The sequence below is a fragment of the Hoplias malabaricus genome, chromosome Y (assembly GCF_029633855.1).
Source record: "Hoplias malabaricus isolate fHopMal1 chromosome Y, fHopMal1.hap1, whole genome shotgun sequence".
NCBI lineage: Eukaryota > Metazoa > Chordata > Actinopteri > Characiformes > Erythrinidae > Hoplias > Hoplias malabaricus.
Window position 1 is genome coordinate 16,867,289 of NC_089820.1, and position 13,912 is coordinate 16,881,200.

At 40.5% G+C, this 13,912-nt stretch overlaps 1 protein-coding gene across 3 annotated transcripts in view; it reads left to right on the forward strand.

Annotated features, from left to right (window-relative positions):
* LOC136677877 (SMC5-SMC6 complex localization factor protein 1-like) overlaps positions 1-13,912 on the forward strand; it is a 32,133-nt gene that overhangs the window by 2,685 nt on the left and 15,536 nt on the right. For all 3 annotated transcript variants that reach the window (XM_066655571.1, XM_066655572.1, XM_066655573.1), the window contains exons 4-17: positions 269-444; positions 550-605; positions 745-895; positions 1,365-1,550; positions 1,740-1,808; positions 2,246-2,392; positions 2,915-3,081; positions 3,214-3,348; positions 3,641-3,779; positions 4,413-4,560; positions 4,980-5,125; positions 5,562-5,680; positions 9,327-9,403; positions 13,477-13,569. In XM_066655571.1, the coding sequence (XP_066511668.1) occupies positions 269-444; positions 550-605; positions 745-895; positions 1,365-1,550; positions 1,740-1,808; positions 2,246-2,392; positions 2,915-3,081; positions 3,214-3,348; positions 3,641-3,779; positions 4,413-4,560; positions 4,980-5,125; positions 5,562-5,680; positions 9,327-9,403; positions 13,477-13,569 (1,809 nt within the window). The remainder of the gene's footprint in view (positions 1-268; positions 445-549; positions 606-744; positions 896-1,364; positions 1,551-1,739; positions 1,809-2,245; positions 2,393-2,914; positions 3,082-3,213; positions 3,349-3,640; positions 3,780-4,412; positions 4,561-4,979; positions 5,126-5,561; positions 5,681-9,326; positions 9,404-13,476; positions 13,570-13,912) is intronic.

The window sequence follows — 13,912 nt, forward strand, 5'->3', positions numbered from 1 at the left end:
TCCGTGGGTTTCCTCCGGGTGTTTCAATTTCTTCCCACAGTCCCATAGGAATGGCTACTCAATAGTGTCCACAGGTGTGAATGTGTGAGTGTTTGTCACCCTGCAAAGGAATCTTCCTGTAATGGAACATTCCTAGGTGTGTTCCTGCATTGTATCTAGTGATTCCATGTAGTCTTCTGATCCACTGAAACCCTGAACTGGATAAGCGGTTACAAACAAGGAATGAATGAATGCATGAAAGCTTTTTGACAATCTGCTCTTTTTTTAGGGAAGTGGATTGTGACCCCAGAGTTTGTATTTGACAGTGTGAAACACAAGGCATGGCAATCCGAAGCTTCATATGAGTTAAACCTCACTGGCAACCTTAAATCTCCTGCTTTAACAAACCCTCTTAAGAAATGGAGGGAGAAAATAGCCAGAGGCGATGTGTCAGGAGCTTTCCAGGTCAGAGTTGTAGTGTTTCATAATTGACTAACCAAAAGAAAATCCTAAGTAAAAGTAAATTATTTAAAATTTCTTAAAATGTCTTGTCTTTTTTTATTTCAAAAGGGCTGGGTGGTTTGTCTTGATATTGAAGAGCCTGAAAAGAGACATATTTTCAAAAGGTGAGAATGTGCAAACAAATGAAATGAGACTTGTGTAAAGGTATTTATTGACTCAGTAAATATGTGCTAGTTTATATTATATTAAAACTGTTTATGGCTCTTGTTCCTGTACCAGCTTCAGGATTGTTTCTGTCCACAGAATTCTGAAAGCAGGGAAGGCCTTGCTCTCCACCAACAAGTCATCTACACAGCCTGTTACACATGTGTTCACCAAAGATGGAAACAGTGTATCACAAGAACCTAAACCATCATACCACAACCTCAGTTACATTGCCTGTTACCTCTTTGGAGTATGGAATCATTTTCATTTTTATTTGTAATTGTATTTACTATGGTATTGTTGTAAATGTGGGCTGTGGGTTCAAGTCCCTCTCCGGGTGACTGACTGACTGTGAGGAGTTTGGTGTGTTCTCCCTGTGTCCACGTGGGTTTCCTCCGGGTGCTCCTGTTTCCTCCCACAGTCCAAAAACACACTTTAGTAGGTGGATTGGCGACTCATAAGTGTGTTAGTGAATGTGTGACTGAGTGTTTCCCTGCGAAGGACTGGCGCCCCTTCCAGGGTGTGTTCCCGCCTTGCACCAAGTGATTTTGCGTAGGCTCCGGACCCACCGTGCCCCTGAACTGGATAAGCGCTTACAGACAATCAATGAATGAACAGTCAATTGTTTCTGCGCACAGGACAATATAAATACTTAAAATGTCCAGTGACATTGTTACAATAATACTGCATGATTAACATGTCTTTTGTTGTGCTTACAGCCTGCTATTTCAACTTTAAACTGGGCCCTTAATTTGGACAAATCTAACCATCAGGAGAATTCTATGCCACCAGTGGCAATGGAGGTCTTTTCAAGTAAATCAGTGGAAGAAACTGGGGTTGAAATGGATAACATGCTACTCTCTGAGCTAGAAAAAAAATTCAAAGACTACATTACAAAAATGGAGGTGATGTATTGTATTGTGTTTTTTTTTTGCTGTTGGTTTAGACACCATCTGGTGTAATTTAGTAATAATTATATTTAATTACAGCTTTTTAAAAAGTAAACGTGATGAACAAAATTGAAAGAATGCATAATTATGATTAGTGCAAATTGCCATAATGCATGACCTAACAGTGACCTTGTCTCATTGCAGCTATGGAAGAGGAATCTTCTGAAAGTGCCCCAGCTTTTTAACTGCTATTCACCCATCCTTCCAACTCAGGTAAAATAATCTAAATCTAAAATCTAAATCATTTAGGATGTCCTCCATCTTTGCGTTATAGTGTGAAGCTAAATGAAAATTGGACTTGGTTCGGGTCATTTGGTTTCTTTTGTGTCACTGCTATCGCTGTTAGGCGGCTCATTTTGTGAAGGATGCATTATGTCCAGGTCAGCTGATTTAGGTGAGTTGGTTTCATTGGTGCTCTTGTGATTGGCATGGCCATTAAAGAAACACTAGTGTTCTTCAATCCTCTTGCTTGGTGGATTCCTGAAAGGTCACTCGTTTGGAGCACTCACTATAGGTCCTGCTGCTCTCTGGTAACCCAAACCCCAAACAGATTCTGACTGACACTGCCAGTGTTGATCCTGAGAACACAGCAATCTTCACCTTCCCCCTCTCATTTCCTCTTTCTTTCATCCATCTGTTATTCTCTGCAGGTTGCAGCAGTGGATTTCAGTAACATTTGCAGCTTGGTAGAATGTGGCCTCTTCCCTCAGGCTCTGGAGGATGTGCAAGGCTCCCTGCAGCCTGGGGTGCTTCCTCCAGCCTCTATTCTCCACGCCTGCATGCAGCATGCCCTTCACGTATGTATGCCTATTACACACTGGAGTGCCTTTTACTTCTCCATAGGAAAATAAAGGCCAAGAAAAGGCAGTTTCAGACACTGTCTTAAAGAATTCATATTTACATTTAGGGCATTTGGCTGATGCTTGTATCCAGACCCACTAGTACAACGCTAAAGTGCAAATAGGCCAGAATGTAGCACAGGATCATCCATTTCAGCCCTGGAGTGGCACAGTCTAACACAGTTTATTGAGTTCCTGGTACAGATTTACCTCGGATAGATTGCTATTTCTGTTTAAATGTGATACAGATTTGTTCAATGATTTCTGAGCTATGCTGTCATTATCTACAAAAGCTGAAATATACTTACACACTCCAAGCTAGAAGTACAAGGTTTGGTTGCTCTATTTGAACAATAAAATCTCAGTGTAAACAACCAAGGTTAGCACGTGTCAGGTTTTCTCCACTGATCTCTTACTGAATTATTGTACAGTATATAGTGATTAGCTATCAACTCACTTTGGAGCTTTGTATTCCTGCAGGGTGAGGCACAGCCTTACGTTCTCAGCATGTTCAGCACTGTTCTGAATGGCATACTGCATAATAATCCAACGTGGAGCTCTCGAGGGAATGCCAGTTACTTCCTTCAGATCCTGCAGTGCCCACAGTGTAAAAATGGAGCCTGGCCACTTCTACAGACATCAGTGAGGTAAAAACCTAATCTTTCTGGTGACGTAAGGCTGGACTATTGGAGTGAATGTGTGTATTAGATGCAGAAATGACCCGACCCGAAATGGACTTTTGAAGTCAAATGGGTTATATTTAAACATTTTTTTTCAAGGTTTTGCTTGGCAAGTGCAGCCACCTGTCACTCATTGCCAAGCCCTGCCCATCCAGAGCTGCTCCGCTTCCATGGTAACCTGCAAGCATTTTTTCTTAGGCTTTTTCATCTGGAGCTTCATGCAGCTAGCACATGGTGAGAATCTGAAAATATACACATATTATTTTAAATTCGGTTCTTTTCCAAATGTCAGTGTTTCTTGATATAATTCAGTTTCTCTAAAGGAACTGATGAATAATTTAGTAACAGTTTTTATTAATGTAGAACTGACCTGACATGCTCAGTAAAACCAGTATATAAGAGAGAAGTTGTATATAAGCATAATGTATTTGGGTTTTTCAGCTGGATGTGGATTAGTGGTATAAGAAACATTTTAACTTTGTAAAGAGCACTGAGTAAGTGCAAATGGATCTTCTGATGTGTGCAGTGGGAGAAGCTCGAGGATGTCTGTGCTCTACAGCATGTTCTGGAACGTGTGGGAGAAGTCAACACTGAGCTCCAGGGCCCTGCAGCAGCTGGCTGAACTGCTGGTAGAGGCCACACTCTGGGGTCTTCACTCCACTCAGGTGGATTTCAGCTCTGATAGACTATAACACTCTCAGCAAATGGTGTTGTTTTAAATCGTACCAATATCTCTCTTTCCTGTTTTTAATGCACCATCTAATAATGGCAGCTGCTCCATACAATGTATGATAAATTGGCCAATTGAAATGTTTCATATAGACATGGAATTTAGGGTGTAACAATTCACAAATACCGGTAGATTCAGTATCTGTTTCAAATCAACAAAGATAAGCATTAGCTTGCAAAATGTCTTACCTATGTTTAATTTTCAGTCAGTTATAGCCTTTAACATAAAAATAAAAGTTATGTTATTAGTTGTGCCGTTTGACCCCGAACTAAATAAAATCTAGTAATGTCTTAATAAAGGACATCTTTTCCTAATTTGTTACAACAGGAAAAGTGTTTAGTGTGTACCTTGTTCTGATTGTTTTGAATGCTGGTGGTACTATTTTAGAGCTGATGGATTTATTGATTTTGGGGTTTTCAGACACTGTTTAAAGCAAATTGTGTTTCTTGCGTTTTAGAAATATGTGGCACTCTTAGCAGACAATTAGATCAATATAGAATATGTAGATCAGTATCAGTTTGCTGGTTGTTTAATCATTGGTTTCTGGTCCCCTGTATTGATCTAATAGAAGTGGAAGGGAAGACTGCTGGCCACATTGCAGGAGATCCTGGCTGTAGTTGTGGAGTACTGGGCTCAGGAGCATAGTCAGCTCAACAGCCGTCTGGTGGACAAAGGCTTCCAGGACTTGGCAGCCTACATAGCCATCCTGTGCCAAGGTAACGCTCATTTGCCCATTTTCCACAGTAAGAGGCCAGTAAGGACACGTGGGATCATTAAGGGCATTTTTGTAGTGGTTAAATATCCTCAGATACCCTCAAATATATCTGTTACACATCCCAGCTTTTGGCAATTGAATGTGGGGCTGTACAATAGCACTAACAAATCCTAATTTTTGACCTGTTATTATGATCCCAGAGCTATGCTACCTATTAAAGTATATACAGATTATATCAATATAAAATGCTGGCACTGGTATTGGGAGAAAAAAGATAAATCCAGTCTGATCCTGTATTTAATTTAACTTGGAATGGCACATACTGAATGTATTTTTAAAACTCCAATGCAAACAATGTTCTCAGCTGTTTTCATATTCTCCCTGTCTCTGTTACTTTCAAACTCTTCCTCCTTCTCTCAGACCTCCATCCAGACACACTGAAGGAGCTGGTCCATGCCCTGCCCTCACCTCGCCTCAGGATGCTCACTGCTGATGCCATCTACAGAAACATCTGCTGTAGGAATGGACTGCTCCTCCACCCAGAACCCCTCTCTCTACTCCAAATAGTATGAGCCAGTAGTTTAACAACTCCACAAGTCTTTTTATTCTCTTATTCCCACCATGCTTGGACACCTAAATACAATTTTGGTGTTTAAGGGTTTGAGTAGTCAAAGCCACAGATGACTTTGTGTGTGTGTGGCTTGATAAATTGATTGAAACCAGCAGTAAATTGTTTTTAAAATAATGGAGGTCAGTATTAATTATGTCTTCTGTCAGAACAATGTAGGCTGAAATAAATTAAATTAATTATAGAAGATTATGGCCAATGTTTACAGTGTCTTCTGCTTCTGCGGACCCTAATTTATTAGTGTGTTTTGGATGTATAGAAGGACAAATATAAATCAGTGTTCACACAGTGTTGACATTGTGAGAATGCTGTACAGGTCTGAAATGGAGCAAGAAGAAATTATGTTAAATGTGTAATATTTATGTCGTTTTCAGGTTTCCTCCTATCTGAAAGCCCTGGGGCAGTTGTGTGGCCGTACACCTGTGCATTCATGCAGTAGTGGGGCAGAGCAAACCACCTCCAACCGCTCAGATAGTCAAGCGTCATACACAGGGTGAGTAATAAAAATACATAGACAGGACCACCTGGCAACAGATGGAAATCTAGCCCACGGGACAACAACAGAACTCAAGGTTGTCCAACATGTTTATGTCACTGCGGATCAATGAGTGAGCTAGGTGCATGTGGTGAATGATAGAAAAAGGACCACCACAGAGCAGGTATGGTTTGGGTGGTGGATCCTTTTCAGTGCTGCAGTGACACTGACGTGGTGATGGTGTGTAAGTGGACATATTAAAAACTCCAGCAGCACCACTTGTACCAACACACCAAATACACACACACACACACACACACACACACATATATAGTTCTGTCGACTGTGAAAGAAGCAGCAATTTTGCATTTACATTTTTACCTTCAGTCATTATCATTGTTAATATATTTAAATAGAGTAGCAATCAATATAGTTAAATACCAGTGTGGATTGTATTAACTAATATAGAGTAACAAAAGCAATACCAGTGCTGTTATGGGACTCAAATGATAGTAGTAGTACATAGGAATATAGTGATTTTATTTGTATTATTTTTGTAACAGTGTAGATTGTGGAACCATCACACCTGAACCATATTCAGTCTATTTGGTAAGGTTAATATCAGTGCAAATACCGCATCATACTATTTCACAACCATGCGTCACTATTGAACACTCCTCAAATATAATTAGTAGTAGCAAGGAACTGTCTTTAAAATGCCAGCATAGGCTTTCTTCAAATAATCTTACCCTTAATTACATTCAGTGTCAGTCTCACTCTTCATTGTCCCCTCATCTGTCTTTTTCAATCTTCTCTGAGCCGTAATTATGGTATAGTACTAATGATACAACCACCCGTCACTGGCACTATTAGAACAGCCCACATACATCTACAACCAAGTGATGGAAAAACTGAAGTGAATGTTCTGGGTGTCTGTAATGGAGCCATTGTAGCTCATCATGGGGTATTAGTGGGGGGTTAAGATGGTTAATGGAGAGAGATGGTGTACTCTCTTTCTGGCCTAGGCTGGAGGCTCCCGGCCTGAGGGAGACGTGCTGTAATTGAGCCTGTGTTTCACTCCTCCTGGCCTAATCAGCCAATGATTATTGCCTCTTTCAGTCTCTCACACTCTTTAGTTTTAGAGATGTGTTCATTCCAGCCTCAGAGAAATACCAAAGGGGTTAAAGGCTTAACAGAATTGGTTGAGCTGCCAGATATTCAAATAGGATTTGATTTTGTTTGATTTGGACTAGGAAAAATAAGTACATGTTTATTCATAGAAGCAGAATTTTTTTGTGTTTGTGTGTATTGTCATTATTGGTTTAAGGAAGTAGTTGTAAAGCCTAATCAGCCACTATCCGCGAAATTATAAAATCCACAATCTTGCAAGACGGAAGAGAAAAAAAAAAATTTTCTTCACCATTTCTGGCAGAGTATATAAAAGTTTTGATCTGGCGTATCACTATAACATTTCCACAAAATGTATTCAGTCCAAATAGTTCAGAAAAAAATAAAACATTTCAAGAAAGTTTTCATTAAACAAATTATTTTTGAAATACTAAGGAACCGATTGAGAAAATAATTACTGAGTATACATTTGGACATTTGTATACATCTACACAATTTAAAAAAATCATCAGAAGTTTACATAAATGTTACTTTTAACCAAACAATAAAACCTAAAAACATGAGTAAGAATCAAATGGTTTTGCTCCTTGTCATTGTTATTTCAGACTTGTTTTTTAAATCCAAATATTTAAAATTCACTGCTACACTGCTACTTCTATAAGCAGACATACACTTTTCAAAGTAAAATACAGCAGAATCCAATTAATGAGTGGATATGAATAATGAGAAAGTACATATTTTTGTTTATAAGGCACCGCAGACATTGGATCACAGGCTATAGCAGTAGATGCAGAAACAGTTGACATTGTCCCATGTCTCGTACATATACAGACGCACAGTTCTCACGCAGATGTTTACTCCTCCCTCTAATAGGAAGTTAAGTGCCTGTGTGTATGTTTGTACTGCAGTTCTGGGAGTGTGCGCCTTGCTTCTGAACAAGCCAATTATGAGGGAAGCAGAGCTGTTTGTTGTGGGATTTTGGCCCTCTTTCTCCCTGGCAGGCCTGTGTCTCTCAGTGCTGGGAAAGGACCTGACAGCACTGTGCTATTAGCATGCATGGGCTAGCAGGAGCCTTCACTTTCCTGCCCGCTTAATTGGCATTGGCTGTTTGCGGTCAGCATTTCTGTGTATTTTAGTATTGCAGCATATGGAGGTTAAAAACAACAAATTGTGATGCACTCAGCTTACCAAGCCTGGCAAACTATTTGTTTTACTGTCAAAACTGAGTTCAGTTGGTAAGAAGCACCTGCAATTTCTAAACTACCCCAGGGTTTTTTCCCCCCAGTACATTGTATGTTAGGGAAACTGCACATTGTATTATTTATTAATTGTATCACAATACTGGCCTTTTCAATCCTGATGTCATGGATGGGTGCAGTTCTTACCAGAGTTCAGAAACTGGTTGTTTTACTTTAACCTGCATGAAGCTGGCATTATTCTGAACTTATTTTTATCCCTATGTTCTTGATAATCTACATTTTGATTTTGGATTATTAATGAAGACCTCTACCCATTTCCATCTGCTTTGAAATATGATGATTTCTGGATATTACATGTATTATAACTTCATTGCTGATGTTAGAACTTCTACTTGGATATTTTCAAAGAAGATTTGTGTATGTATAAGGTAGGTAAAGATTTCAGCTTTCATGTCTTTTACATTTTTTGGCCTGGACCCAACACACACTTTTTTTTTTTTTTTTTTTTTAACCTCAATTAAATGGTTTGTGCCTCAGAACCCTAGTGTGTACTTTTGCTCTGAGTTCTTGCTTCTTCTCATTCTTCCGCTCGTTTTCAAGAACCAGTGTCCTTTCCCATCACCCTATCCACTTACAACAGTGACTCGGACAGGAACACACTTCTGCTGTTCCTAACCCATCTCCAGCAATCCACCCTGCAGTGGAGGAGCACTCAGAGGGCCATTTATCCACAGCTCCTTATAGACTAGGCGGTGGACTCCAATGTGGAAGAGTGCCACTGGGGCCTTTAGCCGGCTGTCTCTTTGGATAAGAGCGTCCAGCCAGTAGTCCCTGTGCGCTTGGTTGGTTGTTAGCCTTTAAAAGGGGGGGATGCACTTTGATGCCTGTGTCTCCACTTTGGCCTGACAAGATGCTGCTTTCTGGCTGTTTGAGTGATACCGATCTAATGACATCTCTGGGCCCATTTGTTCGGATGCTCTGTGTGGTTTTTGGGGGGCAGTACACATTCGGTGCAGTTTTTTTTTTTTTGACACTTCACAGAGCAAATTTTTTTCCTGTGAGATGTGTACAATGTTTTAGATGTTCTTGCTGATCATAAGGCAGGAAAACTGTAGCAGTAGAATCTATCTATTACACAGACTTTGATTCTCACTCTCTCCATCCTTTCCCTTTCACTCTACCTTTCTTTTCCTCCTCAACCTGTCTTTAATGATCTTTTGTTTTTGCCTCATTGGTCTTTCTACCTCTTACACTTTACCTTACACTCTGTTTTTCTGTCTTTTGATTCATCTTTCTTTCCCACTTCAATCTCTCTCTCTCTCTCTCTCTCTCTCTAGAACAAGAATGGAAGCAGGCGGCTCTGACTCGGGGAAAGAAAACATCCCAAGAGGTTTCCATAGAGTCAATCCTGCAGGTAAGTACACGACACGCCCTCATCATCATAATACACATCATCTGCTGCTTTGCACAAACTCACATTAGTCTCAGAGTTCATGAAATATCAGCCTGATCACCATCAGGCTTTATCCTTTACTCTCCTTCATGCACAAATATTTATTTGTTTGTTTCATTAGAGAAAAAGCATACATCAGCTTGTCAGAATCTCTAACTGCATTGCCAGGGTCAAAAGAACCCTACAGACACAAACGCTCATCTATACCACTCGCAGCATGTGCATTTGAATGTGTGCTTGTGCACAATGTGTGTTTCTGTTTGAAGCTTTGGTTAACAAAAAAAAAATGGACGAAGAGAGAGTGAGAGAAGGTATGGGGGGTGGGGGGTGCTCAAAAGCAACACATAGAAACACATCGTTTGTCAGATCTCCAGTTTAGGAATATTAAACACAGCAATTAGGATTCTGCTGTGAGGAGAGGGCAAGAGAGGAAGAGAAAGAAGGCGAGGGAGAGGGGAGAAGACTGAGCTCCAGCTTGTGGCTGGAAGTTTTGGTAATTAGGAGGCAGGCACTCTGAGTGAACCCGCCAAGGTGTCAGCACTCATCTTCCTTCCACCTGATCAGAAAAAGACCCCCACGCCAGAGCAGGGAGTGGGGGAGGGCATGGAGGGGAGAGGGAGTGAACGAATGTGTCTGAGAGAGAAAGAGAGACAGCACTGCTTCCAAGAGACTGCGGGCTGCTCCTGCTCCTTGCCTTGTGTTGTTTTTTGCACTACGTGTTCCCTATACTGATGGGCCAGGACATCAATTTTTGATGATGCATCCACAGGCTCTCAGCCATATACTGTATTTCTGAAGGTGGATGGATGCTGCAGCTCTGTGTGCAGGTCTGCGGTGCCTTGTTAACTTCATCCTGAGCTGTCTGACCACTGAATGCACTCTGCTGATACAGCCTGTGAATATAATACATGCATATATACAAGGTATCATGTACATAAAATTATGTTGTTGTTTTTTTTTTCTCCCCCCATAGCAATTTCTAGGTGCCTCCTGAAATACTGTCTTGTAACCTCTTAAGCTCTAGCCTTATCACACACTCAACAGTTAACACTACTTGTATGGATAATTTGGTAATTAATAATCTGGTTTCAAATAAGACCTCAATAATAGACTTATACTGAACATAAATAACTCCTTCATAAATTCCATTTGCACAACTTGATAAAGATACATGTGGAAGCCTTTAAAAGTATTTCAGTATTTCAGCAGGTAGTGTCGCAGTCACACAGCTCCAGGGACCTAGAGGTTGTGGCTTAATGTGTGTTCTCCCCGTGGCTGTTTGGGTTTCCTCTGGGTGCTCCGGTTTCCTCCCAAAGTCCAAAAACACGTTGGTACGTGGATTGGCGATGTCTGTGCGTCTGTCTGTGTGTGAGAGAGTCACCGTGTGAAGGACTGGACCCTGCTCCGGTCCCACTGCGACCCTGAATTGGGTAAGCGGGTATTACAGAGAATGAATGAAATTAATGTGTGGCAAAAAAATGCATATAAGTGGAAAAGGTTTTGAGGTTCTGATTTGTTACTGTAAGTGATACCAATAAGAGAATTTAAAGAAAGGAACCAATGTCACCAAAACTCAGAAAAACAGTAACAAAACAGTTTTTTTTGGTGCTTATGAAAAACCAATATTTACACACATCGGCCTATTTAATCTACAGCAGTGTGGCCCAGCTCATTCTGCTTTTCAAAATAAGCCGATGTTACACAATGAATAGATGATAAATACGTTTTTCAGTTGCATTTTTTTTGTTTCTGATGAAATCATACTACTTCATTATAATTGCATTGCAGTTTTGCAAGGTTTTCTCACCTGTAGCACCACCAAGAATGGTTTCACATAATTTTGTAATATGTTATTTCACATCTGTGGTGATAATTAACAGGCCATTATTTAAAAAAAAAAAAAAAAACACCTTTAAATCATTAGCTAACTTCCAGCTGAGCTGTCATGCCTAGCATCACACATCATGATAAACACTATTGATCATACAGGCACAAAAGTCTGATATACATACAGACAACTCTACTTAAGAGCATAATGTTGGGGAGCCTGGGAATTTATAGAAAAGGACAGGACAGATTTATCCTTTTCGTGCTTGTAAATGCTGAGTATGCAATTATCCTTATAATGGAGGCGTTGTGTCCAAATTGGAGCCATTAAAATGATTTAACTGGCTGCAGATTGGGTCTGGCATTTGTGAGGATGTGTACACACAGCGAGTAAAGGAATGTTTAATCACTAGGTTTTAGAGCCTATTAGCAGGAGAAAAAGGAGTATGGCAAGCCGAGAGCAGCCAGGATGCCAAGCTAGTCATTAAGTCATAGTTTTATTGCCTTCTGTTTGTTTCATTTCTTTACATTCGACTGCTAATTAGCTTGGTTAGTTCTAAGCCTTTAAAAAATATTTTCACACTTTTTAGTTGGTTGTGGGTTGGCTGACTTTGTACCAGAATAACATTTCGTAAGGAACAAATATGAAAATAATGGTTGCACTTTTTTTGTTGTTTTTTGAAATGGAAATATAACTTCCTTCGGACCAAAAACACTAGTCACAGAATCGTTTGGGATTTTCTCAAATGATTTAGAAGACAACTGTTCGTTAGCTTTGTTCATTCCAAACTTTTGGTTATCTTCAAATACTTCTGTGAAGATCACCACGACCCTGACATGGATAAGCGGAAAAGATGCTGATGTATTTCTTTGTTTAGCAGCTGACACTCGGCTGTGGACTCCTTGTTGGCCGAGCTACAGATGCAAATTTGTAGACACATTGCTGTTTTCAAAATAGCGGTGTTCACATTCCACATTCTTGACTTTTTCTTTCTTTCTTGTCCTTTTCCACAGAGGTTAGCAGGAATATAGATGAAGCCCTTGAGCAACATTAGCCACATTTGGTCACTTGCTCTTTTTTCCACCCCTTAAAAGCTCATTTTTCATGTTTGATCCCTCTTGAAAGACACCTCTTGAAGCGTAATGACTTCTTGATGTTGAAGGGGTTGCAGCATCTTTTTTTTTTCTTTTTCTTTCTTTCTTCCTCTTCTTCATCCAGAAGAAAGAGCACTGTCTGCCTTTCTTTACTTCCTCTTTTTCCCCTCTCCTCTCTCTCTCTTTTAGCATGCAGGGGTTTTATCGAGCCGTCCAAGGCTGGCGCCCTGGTGAGAGCTAGTAAAGCATTTATTAGCAGCTTTGCACTGGCATATTATACTGGCAGCCACAGAGGCACTCATGCTTGGCCTTTAACTTTCTTGTGAAGTTCAGCCATACATGAAAAAAGGGGAGCAGGCAGAGCAGCTGCTAATATATTCTCCATTTCATATTGTATCAGCAAAGGACGGGAATGGAGGAAAAGGGGAGGAAAAGCGAAAAAAGAAGGAAAATGTAAATAAAAGAAGCCTTTGGAGGCTTTTGAGGCGGGGGTGTTGTAGTTTGCTGACTGAATATCACGTGGGCCCTTTTGCGTTGCCCAGTGGAGCTTTTGAACCCTGGATGTGTGAAAAATCCTGTTGGAGGCTTTGTGCGTGGGCTGTGTACCATAACTTCAGCAAGTGGAAACAATGCAAGACAGGAAGGAATCCTCTTTTTTGTTTCCTCTCATTCACCATAGACTTTGGGCATCTAGTGTAAGTGTGGAATTCACACTGTCTGTCGGGTTTGGAGGGGTAAAGGAGAGGGTGGGTATAAAATCAGGGGGCGGAAAAAACAAAGTTACCACCGAGGTTTGATGTTTAGTCAGTTTTTCTCATCTTTTTTTCTTTTTCTTTTTCAGTGGTTGAGGCAGTGTTTTAGATTTCCTTTCTTTCTGTTTTCAATTTATTAGGTTGCATTTGGAAATTGGGAGCAGTCTCTCTCTCTCACTGCAGGGATTTGGGGTGTTTCAGGGACAATGGGCAAGACACACCCTAATTTTTGGACAATACCCACTTCTGTTATTTGCCTCTCTTTCTCTCTCTCTCTCCCCCTGTCTGTCTGACTCTCTCTCGCACACACTCTCTCTCGCTCTCTCTCTCTCTCTCTCTCTTCCCTCCATCTATGAGTAGGGGAGACACTCCTCCATCGAGCATGCAAGAGGAACCAGGTGGAGACCGTGCTGCACATCCTCAGCCTTCCTGGAACAAATGTTAACGTTAAAGGTAGGTTTCTCTGTCTCTCTTCTGCTACCTCCCTAGACCCTTCCCATTCTGTTTGCTAGGGACATTTCATTCCAGCAAAAAAGAGGTGTACGTCACAGGTTGAACATTTACGTTAAAACGCAAGGGTGGGTTTTGAACGGCAGACTAGATTTCCATCGCTGATGTAGCTTTAAACATATTCCGCTCATGCCCTTTGGTTTCAGTATTAAATTTTAAGTTGTTTTTTCCCCCTTGTTTATATTTTAACCATTTTTCTGTAATGTGTATATAATATAACTGTGTAGTTCTGCTTTAATCTGTTGTATAAATTACCAATTTCTTGTTGTAATGTGACCTTCGTCAT